Source organism: Cyphomyrmex costatus, unplaced genomic scaffold, assembly GCF_001594065.2.
Source record: "Cyphomyrmex costatus isolate MS0001 unplaced genomic scaffold, Ccosl1.0 scaffold666, whole genome shotgun sequence".
Classification (NCBI taxonomy): Eukaryota; Metazoa; Arthropoda; class Insecta; order Hymenoptera; family Formicidae; genus Cyphomyrmex; species Cyphomyrmex costatus.
The window spans coordinates 622,678-645,063 of NW_017280229.1; the positions used below are offsets into that span (position 1 = coordinate 622,678).

The window sequence follows — 22,386 nt, forward strand, 5'->3', positions numbered from 1 at the left end:
TTTTTTTTTTTTTTTTTTTAAATAAAACTAATAGTAGTAACTGCCATTTTGCAATTATTACTTTGAGTAATAATTTTTCGATATTTATACTCCACAAAATTTTAAAATAGTCATTAATTTATCGTGGACAAATCACTATGTTGACCCTACTGCCATTTGATACAGTTTGAATTATAACAATTAGTTTTTTTCTGTTCAATTTGTAAATTGAACAGAAAGATTGCGATAAACTTATTATTAAACCGTTTAATATAGCGACACCAATCGCAATCACACGTCACGTATATACATTGATAGATTTGACCCGTGTATGCTTTGGTTACTTTCACAAACATGGCACGAATTAATTACCAGCCGGTGGACGATCTCCGAACAAAGATAGGGATTTTTTTAATTTTAATCCCAAGCGACCCCGGGTGGTCCAGCGGCTGGCAGCGTTATCAGCGCCGCATTCGTCATCCCGCGGCGGGAAAATACGCTCGCGTTGGGTACGCGCCGCGGGCGCACGATGTAAATAATCGTTTATTGATTAACTGTTTGACTGCGCAAGTCGAGTTAACTATGGCTAATCTCTGATTTGTAACGCCTTCCCACCCTCGCGCGCCGAGGGTGGTTACATTGGTGGACGCGGCGGGACGCACGGGGGGAAAAGCGACGGTAGGATAGAGACGCGGGTTGCAGAGAGATGCGGGGGAAAGGGGACAGTACTCCCCCTCGGCACGTAGTTTTCGCCTCTGCAACCCTCCTAGCGCTAACACGGAATTAATATCTCGCGAGTTAGCGCCCCCCTTTTCGTCCCCCTCGACGGCCCCAAAACGGAAATGAGCGCGCGGATGCCTCCGCTCTCTCGGTTCTCCGCTTCGCTCGTCTTTTCCCTCGCACATCGTCCTACCGCTCTCTCGCTCTCCTCCATCCACTTGCGGTCCTATTCCTGCTTCTGTCTCTCCTCTTCGAGCTTCCATCCTCTCCGTGTCTCTTCCGTCCCACGTTCGCTTCTGGCATTCTCACCGACGCAACACGTCAGAACTTCCAGAGCCAGTTTACCCGACTGATACTTATAGATACTATGCCTAGGAAGAAAACCTACGAGACCGCCAAAGATACTTGGCAAAGTCGAAGCAATGTTTAATTACACGCCTACAAATTGTAACGTTATGCCAACTAGAGAATCACGACCCAACTGCAACTTTACATATACAATACCTATGTATAAATATATAAATTTTGTATATCACGAGTGAAACTGCTAATTATCGACTAAAATGAAAAGTTGTTAATTATGAAAAATTAATTTCGCGTATTTTTGCAACACGATATGTAAATTCTACGAAAAATGCATCATTATTTGACGAAGAATTTAAGTATTTAGAGATTAATTAAAAATCGGCATTTTTAAGATATTATGTAAAAAAATGATATTTACAAAGATATAACAAGATTGCGCGAGAGAGATAAAAATGCAATTTAAAAGATATGTATAATACTTTAATTTATTTTTAAACGTTATATTTTAAAAAAATCTAAATTCGATATCCATTGCTTGCAAATAGCTCTGATAATTTCGTAAAATTTAATAATATTTCTTTCTCTTTTCAAATAAGGAAGGCAATAATTATTTTTTTAGCCGAATCCGGTGACGCTTTTTCCATTCTATCCTGTCGCTTTTTCTCGCTTTTAAATGTGGCGTATGATGGGCTATGGTTAAAGCAACATTGTTCGTGGAAACCGAACAACACATACTGTTGACCGGAAACGCATTGCATGCATTGAAACGCGTTTCTCTTCAATTAATAAATCGAACACTTTCTTATTTTATAGTATTATACTTTCACACTTAATGGTAGTTGATACTTCTAAAACAATTAAGAATACCTACTAATTTTTGTTTTTCGAGAAATAAATGAATAACTTCTGTGTTAATCACTTAAATGATTTCTGAAAGAATTTTAACTTGAGATTTATAGGTACAAAGATAACGTGCAAAATTTGAAAGTTGTAATAAATGATATCATGACATTTTCATTAAAAAAAAAATAAAATTTATTGTTAAAATCAAGATTAGAAATCACGAATTAATGATATAAAGTAAGAACAAAAATTTGCATTCTCTTAAATATCTTACAAAAATCGACTCTATTACAGAAATTAAAAGTAATATAAAATTATAATAAATCTAATGAAAGATTATCATTTTAGATAAATGAGCAGGATTACTAATCTCTTTTTATACTAGATGAAGCGGAGATCTTTAACGGTCATAATCGGTTGAATTGCTAAATTCGTAGATTCACATAAAAACTGACATCCTGTAGACATGAACAAAAGTATAGCAATTTGGTTAATCCGGAACGCGCCACGCTGGCTAGAGATATGCAAATTCGCAAATAATTAGGCTGAAGATATGAAGCGTGCGCTAACTATTCGTAGTCCGGGGATGGATGCGTATTTGGACCTTTGTTTGAGCTCGCGATTGCGTTCTTGCGTAACGTAATTGATGGCCTTCGCCTCTATACGCACCCTACGAACCCTTACATTGCTACTACGAAAATCTTGAATCCATAATCGAAATCATCAGAATATAAATTTAACTACGTAAAAAAAATTTGAGTTATTTATTAATTAAGAATGTTTAAGATATTTACTGATTATTTACTTTGGACATATTTAACACTTTTTCGAGATAGAAAAGCTATCAAATATTAAAAATGTTATGCTTTTAATATTTAACTGTTCTTTACTGTCTGAAATATCATATATACAATATATATATATAGATTAAAAATCAATATATAAAAAAATTGTTTTGTTATTTCTTTTATAATAATATATTAAAACGTTCTTTATTCTATTATATTGTCATTCAAATATTATTTTATCAAATGTCAGCGCCCTTTGCTTGAGTACGGTGAATAATAAATGCGATTATCCATTGAAGGCAGACTTCGTGTCAATGTATGTCTTTGTATCACTGCCGCATGCAGGCCAGCAAACATGCCACAGGAACGCGTTTGCGAGTGCATTGGGCTTTAAAATGCTATGCAAAGAATCCCTCTAAAGAATCACTCAGGCCACTTGTCGAAACCCGTACCGAGATATCAGCCGGACGATTCGTCCGCGACATACTTCGTTTAGTTTACTATTTGCAATGTCCTCTTTTTGAGAATAAATACTATATAACTTTTTAAAATAATTATTGGTAACTTGGACTATTGGATGTCTGCTTTTGTTTGCCAAGGAAAATTCGATTCTAAATTAAACTATTGTTGTGGAATAATCTTTTAAATTTTATATGTATATTAAATTTATCTAATATTGTTACGTGATTTCTAAAAAGGAATACTTTATTAGATCTTCATACATATATACAGTGGCGTGCAAAATTTCCGACAAGTTTTCGGCCACATTTTATACTTTAATTTATAAAAAAAACCTGATAAAATTTTAATCATTATCAGATGTTAATACTCGATAAAAATTTTATCAGGTTTTTTTTTCTAAATTAAAGTACAAAATTTTATTGCCGGAAACTTTTGCACACCACTGTATATATAACAACAAAGAAAAACTTTTTGATATAAAAATGGTGGAGCAAAACGATGAAAACGGATGCAACGCATTATGCGTTCGTTGACACATCGTTAGAGACGACTTTAATTAGAATTATGAACGATATTAGTATAACGAGGCAGGGTACGCGTAGATATTTTTGTATCACAATAAATACTATGTTATCCTCTAAAATGCGAACATAATGCGGACATCGATATTCTCCAGATCGACCTCGTGTAAATTCGTGTTATACTAACACGACGTTACAACCTCGTATCAAGAATCGGATTTCGTTTCCCGTGGGACGTCGTCTACAAGCGACTTCGTTCTAACCATAGAGTTTATCAGCAACGCGCGGCGAGAATTATCAGTACACCGAAACGACACCGATACCGGGTGTAACACGCGTGTGTCAACGAGACACACTATCCTACTATCTGCATCGCCGAGCGGTTTGAGCATATTGTACAAATTGAATACGAGGAATTATCTGGCGAGCGGCAACGGGGAGAGGAGATATGTATCATCGCGCACTTAAGCGGCCCCCAAACGTAACAAAGTGACATGGTTCTTATCGTGTTATGGACCGAGAAAAGGACGAAGGAGAGAAAAGACGGGAGAGGAGAGGGGAAGAAGGGCAAGCGCCGCTGTATGTTGCGAGAGTGTGCTAGCACTAGAAACGAGAGGGTGGCGAGAGAGAAGGGTGGAGTGCCGTGACGGAGTCTGTAACTGGCTCCCTCGTGTCGTTCCATGCCCTACCTCGCGGCTATGCGTCTCGCGTACAATAGCTGGCGGCCCGTCATGTTTCATGCCGCGCACAATGATACTATGCGCACCAACACCATCCGCGTACGCCGCCGCGCCGTCCCGCAGTGCCGCGAGCGCGCGAGCCGTAATACCGCTCCGGCACTCCGTTACATCTCGAGATAATGTACAGAGGGGTTGAAGCAGGCACGCGGCCGGCTTCCTCCGCCACGGCATCCAAGTGCCTCCTCAAGACCGATCGACGATAGCACTTGTCCGGGCTCGACTGCTGGGCTCTTCTCTACTGCACCTCTAATTGAGCTAATCACGCCGTAGCGAACTCGCCAGGATATCCCCTCCGTTATCGAGATACACAGGATTCTATTAGATCCTGTCCGTTCCGAGATGCAATTCCCGCTCTTTCTCGAATACTTGAAAAAAATATTGAAACTGACCTTTTCACGTGGCGGGAAACGCATTGAGACAAATGTAGATTTTTGATTAACAAAAATTTGATTAATAAAAGCTGTCCAATAATTATAGGCAATATATTTTGTTTTAAATTTTATTTAACTGTGAGATAATAAAAATCTTGAGAAATCAATATAGTACAGCTAAACAGTTACTTTAAATTTATTTGTATGCATATAACAAAATGTTAAAAAATAATAATTGTGCTGCATTTACTTATAAATTTTACGTATCTACAGTATAAAAAAAATACATGTTATATAGATTCAATTGCGAATTGGTGAATTAATTTGAATAAATTTGACTTATATACTAATTCGAAATCTAGTTTCCTTTGTCAAGAGTAAAATCAATCGACATTTTTTCTTTACGGTTGTTAATTTGCAATATTAATTCTCCGAGGAGATCGACTTTCGATACTTTCACCCTAAAACGTAATTCGCAACTTTCCGCTCGATTATCGGTGATGTGCTTCGCTCACGAGCTCCGGAATAACGTCGAACACGGCGAATAGGGGGTGGCCCACCGGGGATGGCCGATGCAGAAAAACGGTGGATCTCACTACGGGGTGCGTTTTAACCCTCCCCCCCCCCGGCGTACTGCGCGCTCGCGGGCACTCAAGAGTGATCGCGCGTTAAATGCGCCGCCGGGCGTATGCGGTCGCGTGTCGTACGCGTGCCCTCTTATCGGGGGGAAGGGGTGCCCACTCTTGAAACGACGTACGCGACGGACACCTACGAAAGAGAGACGAGACACGCGGCCCCGCGTGCGTATGCGTGTGCGTGCGAGCTGCGGAACGAACGTACGCGTCATAGTCGTACCTCATGGGCCTCCTATACGCTCGCACGACGGGGATATCACCGTAGCGTGAATCACGGTTATAAACAGCAAATGACTCCTGTCGATGTACCCGCACATGCACGCTGGCCACTTTCAGTCTTCGACGATCATCGCCATCGTTCTCTTCATCAATCGCGTTTAATGTTTTTTTTTTCCACGAACTGAATCTTGTAGATACGCGATATACCTCAATAGCGAAATTCATAATCGGCATCAAAATGATCGGTGGGTTACTTGCTTTTATTCATTTAGCTCTCATTTATCTATACACTTTAATTGAAAATAATAATGGTAAATATTTTAATGTAATAATTTAATTATTTCGTGACCGCATTAATAAATTATTATAAATTTCGATTGTCTTCAATTTATTTCATATATCGCACATATAAACAGCTCTTACATTTGATCATCGTTGAATTTTAATTTATTAGATATCAGAGAATTTCATTACCGCCCGGATTGAATTGACTAATAATAATAATTATCATAAAATTGTGAAAATTTATGTAAGAAAAATAGAATTGTATAAAAAAGATACATAAATCTCTATGTAGCTTTCATAAACATCAAAGTATCAAAATTACTTACTTTGCAATTGCAAGTATGTAGGATATTTTGTAATGATAATAAAAATAATAAAAAATCGCGACACAATGTACAAGGTGGAATTATAAATTTAACTAATTCTATTAATTCCATCTATAAATTTAAGAGTGCATAACTGTTTTTCTTGTCATTAAAAATCGTGCGAATATGATAAATATATTGCAATTACGCATGCGATATAATCTGTTCTTTTTTACTGTTTAACATTTGTACAATTTTGAAGTTAGTGTTTTATGTTGCATGTATGTACACGTATATGCAATATATGTATAAACTCTATATATGCATTTACACTTGTATATAAATTTAATTTGTGTTTTATTTTAACTGATATGAGAAAAACAGTCCCATAGAAATTAAGAACATTATTTTATAATATTTTAAGCCAAAAAATATAGCACAAAAATCAACAATTCTTTCAATTTTCTAATAATAATATAATATTTGATCATGTGCGATAATGAAAAATTAATGCATACAAGTTATAATATTATAAAATTTAAAAAATGTAAATTTAAATTTACATATTATTTTGTGAAATATCTCGACATCAACCGATGCATCTTCTGCTGCACTTACATCACAACGGTAACGGAAGTAATTCAAGAGAGTGCGTTTCTGCGTTGTTCTATGTTGATTGCATATGTTATTACAAATGTTACAAAAACACTCGCGACGAAGTTCATAAAACGTTAATTTTAATAAATTATACGTAAATAAAATAATTAGCGAAATTTTGCAAAATTTTTACGAATTAATTTTTGTTTGAAATAATCACAAGGATGAGTATAGGATAGAAAATTAAACTTCAAAGAAAAAAAAAATAGTTAAATCGCTGGTATTCATACTTTGTTCTTATTTCATGATTATATTAAATAATATCTTAAAATGCTAATACAACTCTTTGATTGGTTCATGGCATCTTAAAATCATACTTAAGACAGTTTCAAATATAAGTATCGACTATAAATAGCGGCTATTATTATAAAAAAATTAAGAATTAGAAGAAATAAAAAATTAGCGTACAAGATCTATTAACGTGCAAAGTAATCACGGTCTTTTAAATGATTTTATGTTATTGCTTTGCCATGTACAGGTTCAGATCTCTCTTTTTATCAGTTTTAATGCTAAAGATGTCAAATCAACAGGATAAAATCACAATAATATAAAAAAAATTATAGCTATATATATATATATATATATAATTTATATTTATAATTGCCTCTATAAAGTATTTTTTTAATATATAGGATATTTCATATTAAATTTAAATAATATTTTATGTATACTAATTTCAAAAGAGGACCTGTATTAAAATAATTAAATTTTAACTATGAAATGTTAAAATAAACAAAACTTACTTTCAAACACCAGTCCTGCTTATCTTAAACCGGATACTCCGGTGTTGCATCTGCATCCGTCCAATTTTATGAGAATCAGGCTTCACTATTTCTATCTTTACTTTAACACTTGTTACCTGCGTGAAAAATATTTATAACAAAAATTAGCTTCTAAAAAAATCTAATCTTATATAAAAATATATTTGCTTTTATATATATATGTTTTAGTTGATACATTAACAGTATTTTAATAAATTATGTTCATTTAAATGATGTTATTACTTTTTATTATAATTTTTATTCATTATTTTCTAAATATCAATTATTGCTCTTTAAATTTAGCGACATGTATTAAAAAATTAACATTAAAGTTCTATAATTTACGTATATTGATATCTACAAAAAAGAATTATATTAGAGTATTTCATTGTTAAATTATTTTGTGTAATGCGCAATTACAAATGTATAGTTTATTTTATATACCATAAATAAATAAATGTATACTCTCTCTATAATAAATTTATAAAAATAACATTCCTATGTATTAAAAAATTTATAGAAGATATTAAATATTATTTCTACGAAAAAAGCTATCAATATGGAATTATTATATTAAGTTATCAACCTTAATAATATCTCTCAATTACGTCAATTATTACTTTCATATTATATATACATATATATATTAATATTATATTCTTATATTACACTGAATAATACAAAATATATCACGATGTATTATTATAACGAAAAATACTATAAGATGAAACAGAATTATTACAAATAGGTCGCAACATACTTTCAGTTGAAAAATCGCTTATCATTGCGTGAAATATTACGAAATTATGCGATGCGTATTATGCGTGCTACTGCTCGTTCGGCGAGAGCAAGCTGTGTACGTGTTTGACCTCGCATTGCTTGCGCGAAGTATGATTATAACGGTGTCAGTTGCCCGTTAACGTGTTTTAAGCCTATTTTACAATAGGATTGTAAGTCATAAGCCGTAAAAAATTGACCAAACGCAATTGAAAAAATATTTGACTATGATTTGTTAATTTCTTACGTTTGCGACCCTATTGTAGAACAGGCTTTAACCGCGAAAGAATCTTACTCTCAAGCTTCACTGAATCGAAATGCGTAAACATGATTATGATCATCAATACCTTTAATGCGTTGTACTTCTCCTTCCGCGTAATATAACAAAAAAGTTTGAATAAATGTATAAATGAAAAATAAATTTAGCGAGAAATGCTATCGCATCTCTTAATCAATTCGTAAATAATTTATGGATTAAATTTTTAGAAAAGAAAAAAGAGCTTATGGAATATGATTTAATGTGCAAATTAATTATAAAACATATAAATAAATTATATATATATATATGTATATATATACACAAGAGACAACAAAAATATATTAAATATACATATAATTATTATAATAATAAATTTATGTTATATACAATAAATTTATTAATTTTTAAAGGTATAAATATTTTAATTGATTTCAATTATTTATAAGAAAAATGTTAATCGCGATAATTAAATAAATAGTTAAATAACGGTAAAAAAAAGTATTTTTTTAATCAAAATCTATACTATTATCCGATCAGAAGATATAAAACTTGTATAATCGACTAAATAGAGAAACTTGGATTGAAAATACTCTCTGTACATAAAATTGCAAATTATATTACGTTAATGCCGGATGCGGATAACAGAAAACAGAATGGTTCACACGCATTTGTATGCTGCGCCATAAAGTTTCTTCGTCATTAGAATAATAATAATGATAAATAGTTAATTAATTAAGACAGTCTCATATTTTCGTGGAATAAAGCAGATTTTATGCAAATGCCGTACAACGTTGCTACGGTCCAGGCGTAAAAGGCATAATTACAACGAAAATGTAAATTTCTCATTAATAACGAGGTCGCCGTGTAATTCCAAAATGACCAGGGCTCACATTCCTATAATTATTATAATTTAGTAATGATATAATCATGCGTCGTTGAATAGCCTCATTGACAAGCGGCAACTGCGTCTATCGATTATTCGCGAGGACATAGCACGTCAAAATATAATTCCACAGAAATTCGTAGAGAGAAAGAAGGAAAGAGAAACAATATTCGTAAAAATGAGAGTTTGAGAGAATTGGGAGAAATGTCGAGAGACCGTGATTTTATTTTAGTTTTCATTTTTCTACGTTTTCAAAAAGTACAGACAATTCATAACAAAATTATTCAAATGGAAAACTCTATCCATAAATTCAAAGATTTCCAAAACTTGGAGATGTGGAAAGATTCCGATATTCTCCTGAGCGGTCAACTAGAAAGCCAGTGATGATAGTAATTCCAATTGAAATATAGAAAGTTCATCCATATCAATCAATAACAATATTTTGAATTATAGAAACAAATAGACAGTACCTGAGAGAAGTAAATATGAAAAGTAATGATAGAAATATCTTTCACTGTTTTTTGAAGTCTAATAAGAATCTTTCGTCTAAAAATTATTTAATTGGAGAAAAATTGAATGAATTGATATGCATTCATTGATTTTATATAAGAATTAAAAAAATTGCATCCGTTTTGCATTGCGAATTAACAGAAAAATTAAATTTAGTTTTATTATCGTATAATAAAAAATGTCAGCAAAAGCGATTTTAATAAGTTTTTTATTTAAAAAATGTTTTCCCTGCTTTAAGAAAACATAAAAAAGTCTGGAGCATTGAAAAATGTTTAAATGAAAAAAAACAATAGGAACAACAGCTATTCAAAATGATATAAAAGCTACTCGATTAAAAAAATGTTTCAACGATATTCTAATTCATACTTCATTTGAAGACTTTCAATAACGCTTCTAAACTTTTCTCGCAGAAAGAAACTTCAAAGATATATTAATTTTGACAAAAAAAAAGCTGCGTTTGAATTTAAACAAGTTTTATCTTTACATTTTGTCGGTCTTGTCGGACTATGAATTATATTGCAAATCATTTTTGAAAGAGGAACCAGTAATAAATCGAAATAATATAATTCAATTCTTAATAGATTAGTCTCGCTGAAGAGGCAGTTCGGTTAAAAACACATCTAACTGAGCAGACTCTTATTTCTGTGTCTCATCACCGGGACAGTTCTCGCCTGCGCGGCGACACGCCGGCGTACGAGAGCGCGGTTCTCGCGAGAGCGCGTGTTACCGCAGAGGGTTTGTTCCCGGAAGGGAACCGGTGGCACGTCGTTACCGGGGCAAACTACGTCGTCGACAAGCGCCGGTCGGTAAGTGCAGGAGGTCCGGTGCACGTCGGCCGCGTGCTCCCGGTCGGCCGTCCACCCCCGGTCGCCGCCTCCGCCTCCGCCGCCGCCGGATGCCGCGATGCGGGCCACCGCCGTGGCGGCTGCGGCCGCTCCCGCCATGTTCGCGACACGCAGGCGCGCTTCCGCCCTTTCGTTCACGGGGGTGTCGATCACCCCCGCAAGCCCGGCCCTCGTACCTCGGCGCGGAACCAACCCCTATGCGACCTCGGCGCCCTTCGGGGGCGGAGACCTCGCCCGCTGGCCCTCGTCGATCGGGCGCGTCCTGTCTGCCCCCGGCGTTTCACGACGTCGTCGCCCGTCTCGCGCGAGCCGGCAGTGTCGCTCGAAGCGGGTCGGCAAGATGATCGGCGCCTTTATTGGCGCGCAATTCACGTACAGTACGCTCGTGCAGACTACGACCATCGGTGAAACGAAAGTAATAACACGCGGCGCCGCTATCCACCTCGCCGTCGTTCGAGGGTGAGACGTTTGCCGAGACATCATTGCTGATATGTTTCTGATCTCGTCGTCGTCGCGCCTCGTGCCGCAGCAGCTAATCCGCAAGTCGACGGTGCCGCGATAAGAGCGGCAGCTGAGTCGCGTAAAAACACCCGCCGTACCGCAGGGGAAAGCAGCTGAAACGCGCGTGGCGCGGGTATACCGCATCGCGCGATGCTGGACCTCAAGAGCAGCGGTACCACCGCGGCGGAGCTACCACGCACCACGGCGTTCACCAATCTATCGATGCTGTTCGCCGGTATGTTCCGTCTCTCTGTGCGCGCGGAATTGCACTTTCAGCGTGCCAGATGTTTTCGGTAGTGCGGTGATAAATCGCGGTCCCACGCTCTCTCGGTAACTACCACGCTCGATATAACGCACGTGTCCACCTGCCTGAGAATTCCGTGCTCGAAACGCCGTGTCCGTCGCAAGCTATACGTTTAACCTTGTGTCCCACGCGCGAGTGCTTTTATAAATCTCTTCGTGCTACAACAAGGGCGGTTTTATACTTATATATCCTAAACATTTGTCTTTTTATGCGTAAAATATCGCACGTGTTCTTGAATATTCATTATGTTATTTTATTACTGTAAATAAGATATATAAAGTAAATGTATGTACTTTTAGAAGCAGATACGAGCCTAATGGGGCCAGACAAGATTAAAAATCTGGTAGCACATGATCTTTTGCGTGTTTTACAATCTATAGAAAATGTGTAAACGTAGAATTTATCCATGATATGTTCAAACGTATTTATCCATGATAAACGTAGCACTTAATCTCATTGAAGTAGAATGAAGTTTTGAGCGAAATTGTTTAGTACATTGTCGAAAGATAATTAAACAATTCAATGTATATTTATTGTAAACCTCCTGAAGTTTCTATTTCATATTATCTAGCAAATTGTTGATATCGTTGATTATATTTGTCCAGACTATAATATTTGTATTGAATCCTTCAGATTGAACAGTTGATTATCTAATTGCACACTAAAAACTGTAGACGTTGCAATATACGTTATGATAGCGTGATAAATAATTGTTAATGACCACGCGGCTCGTAAAGGTAACAGAAAAAAGCAAATGTTAACTGATTAATCAAACTAAACGAACTACATGCATCAGAATCTCGTGAGATGAGCATTTTAGCTCACGTATCATTTCACGTAACTTTCGACGTGTGTAATTCAGAACTAAGTTTATATTCTTTTCTATATTCTTTGCCAAATTTTTTTTACCCTTAAGTCATGTATCAGTCTCTGTCGGAGACTGACTTGGAATCCATGAAGTACGAACAAAATGAAAATATGTATTTTATTTTTGCCATCGTTGAGTTTTATTAAACTCAATTAATGTTTTAATGCTATTTTTGCAATAAATACATTAACAGAAAATTTGGAAAAACCGGAAGCAAAAAGTAACAAATTCTAAAATATAACATCTTTGAATAAAACATGTGTTATATTATTGTATATAATATTGTCTTAATAAATATATAGTATAATTAACAAATAATGATAAATAATATAATTAATAAAGAGATACATCTCAATTTATTGTATGCGACTTATAATTTCTTTGTCGAAGTGTTTATTACAAATAGTATATTCATTATACCCAAACATTCGGTAATCCGTAAGAATTCTCGTTTCTTTTAGGCTGTCTCTATTTCTTTCCAGAAAGAGAAAAGTTTATGAGAGAGGATTTTGCGATGTAGTTCGTAATCTTGCAACACTGTTTCGCAAGAAACCCCAAGAAAATCCGGCGCGTATTACCGAACGATTGGCGCACCCCTCAGCACTTGAGAAACGTGAAATCCGAGGATCCATTAATGGACTCCGGGGTCTCCAGATCAAATGAAGGGGGCAGTAAAGACGAAAGATCGAGCCGTGGTGAGCGCGCGGGTAGCTCGTTTTTGTTTGCTCGGAAAGTCGGAGTTTCTACCACGCGGTGTGTGACGTACCTACGTATGTACACACGAGGGCCGACCCTTTGTGCCAATAACTGCGAAATGAAAATATATCTGTTCGCAAACATGCCACCGACGGCGACGCTCGCTCGGCGCCGCGCCGGGAGCTCTCGAGAGAACTCTTGCATGGCGAATATACAACATCGCCGTCGCTGTCGCGAGCAACAACTACGCGCACGTGTTATAATAATTCCATATTTGTTCAACGAACGTCCTTTTGCTCGGATATTATTCGACCAAAGAAATCGCTAGATCGGCGATCGTTGACCAAGTTTCAGAAAAAAGAAAATTTAGGCAAAAATAAGAATAAAGGAAGTTGTTGAAATTGCAAGTTGTTAAATATGAAATGAATGGAAGAGTGTGTAAACAAGAAAACATTTATTTATAAAGAGTATTGCTAATTATTATAGAAAATGTTGATTTAGTTTTAACATTATGAAAATAATTTTATTGAACTACCAAAATAAATATGTAAAACGTTAAAATGTTAATGCGAAAAGTTTTAACATTCTAGCAACCAATTTAAGTGGCTTCCATAATTATTTTGATGGTCCGAACAAAATTATTTTTAGATCTATATCTAGCTAAATCTTCAGATACTTCAGCAAAATCGTTCTTTCCATGTATATACTAGGATTTGTGTCTAAAAAAAAATTAGACATGATAATATTGAAAAATGATATTTATTTTCAACGTCTTTCTCGTATATATTGATAGTTACGTGTGTTTTAGATATTTTTTATAAATAATTTAAATTTTTTTTAAGTTCAAAACTGTTTTAATTTTATTCCTGCAATACTTCAAAATTATTATGATGCACAAAAACGAATAATTCTTCTAATTTTAACGTCTAGTCTAATATTTCAGAGAAATTGAGTTTTATGATTATACACTTTGTACATCTTCTCACTTTTTTCTACATAAAAAGAATGGTTTTGCTAAAATATCTAAAAATTTAGCTAAGCACAGATCTAATAATTTTGTTCGACCATCAAAATAATTATATAAGAAGCTCAAGCTAGTTGCTAGAATATCAAAACTTTTTGCAGCATTGATTATCATGTTTAAGTTTCTTGAATAAACTAATTAATTATTATCCAATTATTTCATAGTTTTTTTAGATACTTCTGCAGCAAAATCATTCTTTTCGTGTAACATACATATTTTATAAATAATTGAAACGGTTAAAATTTGTATGATTACAAATTTTTCAACGTTTGCAACTTTGAGCATAAATAGTTCAGCCATATCTTTCATTATTATATATAAATTTACGTATCGAGAATCGATTTCGAAAACGATATATCTACAACGCATATGTGTAAATTCTCTCGCGTACATTTCGCATCGCTCTCACGCAGAAACGATCGGAGCCGTTAAAATATCGTAAAGATTTCGAAGTAGAAGAAACGCATTTTTCCCTGTCGAAGTCGCCACGATAGCTCGGAGCACTTTCAATCAGATATACTTTACGGCTTCTCGTGATTCCTCGAACCGATTAACTGGTAATTGCGGACGATATATTCGCCCGTACTACTGACGTGACCTCAAAAAATGTAATCACAATCCTGCTAAATCACGAAATATCTGCGCGGATCGATAAGCCGTAGATTTCCAACGCGTGTCGTAACAAATCGGGAACTTTGCACCGTGAATAAAAAGAAATAATTGAAAAATATTTCCCTTGCTTTCAGATGCTAGCAGCTCTTATAAGGGAGGTTGGAGCCACGCCACGTCGCCGGCACCTGGTCAGGGTGAGTCTCACCTGTTTATTTACGAAGATGTTTAGCAATATTAAGAGGAGGACATGTAAAGACAAAATTGATGCAAAAATCACTCTGCGTGAAGAATATAAATACAAAATGTCATTTTAATATAAAATAACAAGAGTGCATTTAGCAAATTTTGTTCAAACAACCGATTCAGATTTAATTGATTGATTTACCGAATATTTATCAAAAAATATAGTTATACAATCTCAAAAATATAATGTTCCATCTCTTATTAATTGCAATTATAGAAAACACCTTGATATTATCAAGCAATAATTATTTACTTCATTGCGCCATTTACATCTTTTTGAAGAAAATCACAAAAACCAAATGTTCCCATTCACACAAACGCACCTCAATGTATAATAAATATAGTATTAATATGATAATAATTTATATATGTACATATATATATATATATATATATTTCTCATATTAATACGCAAAAGATTTTGGTGAAATATCTGAAGATTTAACAAGATGTAGAAAATACACAATAATTACGTAGGCCTTTCTAAATAATTATATTGGATATTTAAGCTGGTTGATAGAATATCACTTTTTGTTGTATTATCGTCGATGTCTATATACGTTCTACATAATTATTTTCAAATCTGTATTTGGTCTAATCTTGATATACTTCAGCAAAACATTCTTTCCGGAAGCTAAAGCATTGATTTTAATTGTCTAGCAAGTAGAGCTTATAACTAGATTATGTAGCCCTATTCTAGCCCTAATCACCACTGACAATCAACAACTGGACTTAACTCTTTCATACTTCTTTGATTTCCGTCGTATCGATGTCAAACAACGGAGTGGTTTTCTAAATTTCGCGACCTGTATGCCCCCTCCGTTGTCCTCGCAAAATTCCCTCTAGCTAAGAGGGAAGGTTTTCTTTTTCTTCATTTTCAGTTCGCTAGACGCTACGTATACCCAAAGGGTGGGTCGCGGCGCCGCTGGGTGCAAGTTCACGCGTCGCGACGCTTCGGCTTGTTCGAGCAAGCTTTGTGCGTGCAGACGCGTAGAGGATGCGAGAATGTGGGTGTAGGTGTGGGTGTAGGTGGCGTCCCGGGTGCTTTGTGGCGCGTTGAACCGCGGCCCCTTTGTCGTCGAGAGAGAACGAGCGAGCGGAGGAGAGAGAGGGTGAGGAAGGGTGGCAGAGAGCAAGCCCCGGGGGCTGTGTAGAGACGCCTGCCCGCACGGTGGTAACGCCAAAGAGCAGGCCCCACCCTGTGTGGACGCCAACACCAACGCTAGCACAATCATCTCGCGGAGATCACAGAGACCTGCCCGCAGGCATCTTTGTTATAAACGGCTTCTGGCCGCCACCAACCAGGTTACAACAGCCCGTGCACTGTTCGAGATCACCTCCACGAGAGGATGTAAAAGTCTTGTCTTTAAACGCGCGTGAACCCGTTGGTGCCATCGCTGTCCACTTTGCTCTTGCATTCAGGATTACATTCACGATTCGCGCAGTCTGCCATGTCACATCTTAACACCGAGGTTTTAAGCGCATAATTTAACACAATGTACGATATGACGAATATGCGGCAGACCACGTACAGACTCCGGACGATTTTGCACTATAATTTTGAGTTAAGAGTAGTGTGGAAAAATTGAAAAATCGAAGATTGTAATAGTATACAAATGACGGACTCGCGTCGCTTATTATTTCTTCATATAGTATTAGTTCCAATTCACTGTAATTCTTTTACCGGTACTATTATAACTGTGTAAGAGAATAGCGCGGAACGAAATTTTGCTCTTTGGACTTTATATTTTGAGATATTTTATCAAAATATCCGAATAAATCATTTGAAGAGATGTGAAATTGGCAACGAAGTTTCGTTATATTTCGTTAGAATAATGCTAATTAATAGGATTCTGTTAGTCAGATTCTGTTTGAAGAAGGCATCTTGGAAGGCAGATTTTGGATTCTTTTTCCGCATTGCACTGGAAGTTTAATTTTCAGGTATTTCTCGCGATGACGCACACACAAATCGCTTTACGGGCACGATGTGAGCTCGGGGGCATTTTCGAATAGTGTACTCCAGCACCGTTCTCTGATCTTGACAGACGCGGGGTCGCCTTTGACTCGGTTTACACTTTGCGCCTCGACGCGAAAGGGAACGACATCGTCGTCATCACTGAGATTCATGAAATTATGTGACGTGACGCGTGTTGATCCGGAGGGCACTTTGTGGTCTTCCGGAACGCGTGAAATTGCAATTACAAGCTTGTCTCCTTGCATAACGGCCCAGGTTATCGCGCACTACTTTCGAGATTCGTTAGAAAATTACCGTGTAAAGGATAACTAGAAGAAGTTTAAGAAGCTTAAGAGATTTTAACGCCTATTCATAAAGCGTAAAGTACTTAAAAGTGTACTTGACTTTGAAAACGTTATTTCAATAATACCAACATAAAAGACGATGGTACTTGTTACTTAAATACAATAACAATCCAAACATTTATATATACAATAGATTTAATATTAGATAGATTTAATATTAAAGATTTAAAATCTAATTTTTGTCATACACAATATTTATATCTATATATTATATAAATTCTATTTTACCAATTATATATCTGCCTCTGTGTTAATAATATTTCAATTGTTGTAGTTGCTGATATAATCTCTTTAGTATTTTAAAATTTATAAACTTAAATTCTTGTTTTTGTTTAAGTGAATTATTATATATATACACAAAATTTATTTAAACAAAAATAAGAATTCAAGTTTATAAATTTAAAAATACTAAAGAAACTATATCATCATGTACGCGAAAAAATTCAGCGAATTGTTCTATAAGCGACGCGTTTTAATGCAAATTACTTCCTGACTTACTCGCGATGTTCCGTAACGTCATGCAAGGACAATGATGAACTGACACCCGTGAATTAACACATTAGAGATATATCTGTAAACCGAGTAATTCGAGTATGCTCATTAATGTTGCTCGCGTGCTTGGTAGCCCAAAGTTATTTCATGTCCTGAAGCAGGTCATGCTCATGTAACCTTTCCGTACCGAAATGCGCACTGAAACGTTGTACTACTTCACGCGATCCAATCTAAAGTCAAAGTAGTCAAAAAAGCTTTCTTGCGTGAACTGTCCGAAGGTTAATTATCTGTGGCGTTGTCAGTATTAGCAGTCCAAAATTTTATACTTTACAGATTTCCCAATTTATTACTCTCGAAAAATAGCTCAAGTGTATGTCACTATACTTGATTTATATTATCTTAGTTATGGAAGAAACATTGAATACGTATATCAGATGAATTTGATGTAAATAATTTTTCTTTCGTTTTAGAGTAAAAGAGACTAGCTTCGCGTACAGCCAAATCAATTAAATCTTGAATTTTATAAAAATTTAATAACATATTTTATTATATATAGAATAAAATTGCCTCTATCTGGATAAAATGTAACCAGTTACGTACATTATAATTTCCTACCAAATGAGAATTATTAAAGCTTGATGAAGAGCTTTGTATGACTAGCTCTTCTTCATATTCTTCTTTATAATATAAACGGAAGGAAAAGACTTCGGTCGAATTCATTCGATATAAGCATGGATTGATCTGAGCAGTGCTGCTCCCATCGCGCGACGGCTTATACTCTTATATTGCGAAAATAACATAAACCTCAGCGGGTCGATTCGAGAATTGTCGAGGCGCGCTGGCGCGTCCGTCGAGAAACATCACGTCGCGTTATCGACCACCAGCCGAGGGTTTCAACGGGTCTGCCCACTGGCCAGGAAAAGCGACTTTAAGACGACTCGTAGAACAATAAAAGCACTCTCTCTTTCTCCTCCTACCTCCGTCGACGTTGCTGCCCTTCCGCTCCCCAGTGCGCCTCGCGTGACTTCCTGACCTGAGTCGACCGACCCCTCGATCCCCTACGCGTGTGTATGTGTCTGAGGGCAACCTCCCTATGATAATTACGTACTTCGGAGCGGCGCGTGCCTCGGCAATTCGCTCACGCGGCCGATCGCGTATGGCGTGACTATCCTCGACACCATAGGTAACTATCTTACCATACCCCTACCCCATTATCCAGTTTTGATTTTGCTTCCTTTAAAATATGTACGAAGTGATTGACGCTAGAAGATACGTACAATTAGGATATCCCGATAATGGAAAGTTCGAAAGATGTCTAAAGACGATCTAATCTTTCAGCGCCCTTCAGATGTTCTTTAGATATCTAATCAGATTTCGGGTGTATGTAAAGACTTTCTTGAAAATTCAAATATATGAAATGAATAATTTCGACAGAAATGATACAAAGTATCATTTAATTTAAAAATATTCCCGTGGAATTAAATCACGTATGAGTTCTTTCAGAACAAAGATTAAAGCTCACTATAAATAAATCGTTGTTGATGAAATTTTAATAAAAACCGAAAATGCATGAATTTCAAAATTTATTTTTCAACTAGATTCTGTCTGATTACAATACGTTTTGTTATTCGAAGTGTCTGTTATTTCTTATAATTATTCATCTTATATATAGTTAACATTAACAAAGAATAACAAAATATTCTCCTTCTATTTCAACCAGTGCTATAATTTAGGAAGGGGCAAGGAATATAGTAATAACGTATAAAATTAATAGTATAAGATCAATAAACCGAGAGTTTGTCCGAAAACTGATTTCGAATCCGTGAGAATTTCCTAAAAGTTTGAAGCGCGGATTTTAACGTCCTCCAGAGAGAGGGGTAGGAGGGGGTGAGACCGGAACCCCGGCCAAGAAGAGCGGACGACCGGATCTTGCTGGCACGGGTTCCGTTCGTTCATAGATCCCGCGGGGTCGCGGGAGCGAAACTCTAGGGGACATGGATCGTGGGCAACAAGTCACTGGGAAACGGCGCGTGACCAGCGCATTCGCGCTGCCAGATTTACGACAATAAAAATGAGGAAGGGTATAAGCGGTGCATCGTCTCTTTCTAGCCCTCTTTTTTCCCTTCGTTCTCTCTTCATCTCTCGGAAAGAAACAGAGGTGCCCGTCGAATGATGATGCGGTTTACATTTCGTGTGAACTCACTATTGCGAAGAAAATTTATTGAGTACTTGTGTATATTTTTTGTGCGTACTTTGTAATTTAGAAAATATCATTGCCAATTCTACACTAACTTCATTATTGTAATTCAATTCTTTGACATACTAATTACTTATTAAATGATTAGATGTATCTTACTTATAAGTACATATATTTATCAAATAATACATTTGTCCACTGTAATCTAAAATTTTTTCAATATTAATGATCATAAACATTGATATACATACTAAATTAATCATTAATCATGGAAGTAGTGACAACTAAAAATTGACTGAAGTATTTATAAGTTTCTCGAGTACAAATTTAGAAGTGTTATATTTACGATAAAAGATTTGGATAGCAAAAAGTTTGAAACGCTTTCTGATTACACATGCTAATCTGGTACGAGTCGCGGGATCTTTCCGCGTTGTTGGAAAAAACGTATTAGTGCGATAGAGCAAAATACGTCCTATCTCGGTTGGACGGTTATATCCCTGGCGATACAAGGCCGGGTAAATTGGAATCGCGCGGAAGAAACGTCCATAGCATATTGCAGGGGTTGCGGGACATGTCGTCAGAGTCGCTGTCGCCGTTCACATTATGTCTTTCGGTAGTACATACACGGGCACGTGCCTATGCGTGACACGTTCACGCATGGCTGCCTGCGTTCGGGACTCTCCCCCCATATCGGCTCGCATTCATCCCTGATTCCTTGTTGGGGTGCAGGGATTGCGTTTCCACTTTAACCGTGCGCAGTCGAACGTCTATCGCCTACACAAGGAAAAAGTAGCCGATTTCGTCGAGAAGCCATGAGTCGAAACATCCGTCAATGTCGAATTAAATATCGATCAATATACGCATAAAAACGAAAAATGGTTAAAATTTGATTTCTATTGTCTTTTCTCTAAAAATAATATAGGTTTAGAGTTATCCCAGACTTATCAAGCCGTATATTGTATTTATAGATATTTTGACCAATTTGGAATCGGTATTTTCTTAACAAGGACATCGATAAATCGAATTGTAATTTAAAAACTGAAGGTCTGCTCGGGATTTATGTTTCAAAAGTATAAATAGATTGCAAATCTCACATTTTGTAACATCTTTAACGATTCTTTACATTCAGAAGTTTATTTTATCTGAAATTTAATATAATTTCGTTTTCTTTTGCGTTTTATAAATAAACGCTTCTTTTCAGAGAAACGTAATAAGAGAGCAAGAATTCTCGTTAAAAGATTACATAAGGAGCTCGCGTGGATACGTGAAAAATATATGATAAACAATACCTGTGGGTCGTTGGTATCGTGCGAAGGTACTCAAGCCAAAGACAAGAATCTTTTTTCCTTTTACCGAGTCGGCGCTATATTCACGCTATGCGATAATTAGGAAACGATTAATTTTCTTTCCGCGCTACGCAGCTCGCTCTTACAAATAACTTTTGCTACGCCTGCCCTTATCTGACGAACAAAAACATGTTACCTCCATCACGGGGCACGAATCGCCCGCACGTCTAACTTCTTGAGAAAGCCTCATTTAACAACTGCGACTTCCGTTTTTTAGAAGGCAACTTACTGGACAGTTAGTCGATACGGAGTGCCTACTTCAGATATTTTGGTGTGTCATGTGTATCACGAATAAATTAATCGTAATAATGACGTAACTCACCTTCAACGTTCTTAATTCACAATCGATATTGCCGTAGGAAGATTTGCATAAAATTCTTGGAGGCTTTATTTAATCACTGTATTATATTAAATTAATGTTCATTTCTCTACCAACGTAAATTAATCTCTCGGTTCACTTTACTCTCTTTATCCGTTTCTAATTCTAAACTAGAAAGAACATGAAAAATAAGATAAACCAGGATTAAAATTAATCTAAAATACATTGATAGAAACAGATCTAATAAAAGGACTCTAAACAAAAATGTGCCCGTTGGAAGAGATTTTCAAAAATATAAATATTTTCTAAACTCTTATACCTACTTCATATCTATTTTCGATTTTGTTCAGTCTATGAAAATATATTTTCGGCTTTTCGCACACGTGTAACGTAGGGATGCGATCTCGTTATACGAAGCTCATTCGCATTCCACGGCATATTTCCAACAAACTTAGCGGAACGTCGGCGGGAACGACGTGAAAAATAATGCTCGCCTGAACTTCATTCCTGCGTACAGAACCTACACCCTTGTATGCAGGTGTAATCTCTCTTACCCTTCGGATAGCTTGTACCAGCAACTTGCTATGCTCAAAGCTCAG

At 36.2% G+C, this 22,386-nt stretch overlaps 1 protein-coding gene across 1 annotated transcript in view; it reads left to right on the top strand.

The window, feature by feature from the left end:
* Ets65A (DNA-binding protein D-ETS-3) overlaps positions 1 to 22,386 on the top strand; it is a 46,418-nt gene that overhangs the window by 15,919 nt on the left and 8,113 nt on the right. The window contains exon 2 of the mRNA XM_018547653.1: positions 15,006 to 15,065. Coding sequence (XP_018403155.1) covers positions 15,006 to 15,065 — 60 coding nt within the window. The remainder of the gene's footprint in view (positions 1 to 15,005; positions 15,066 to 22,386) is intronic.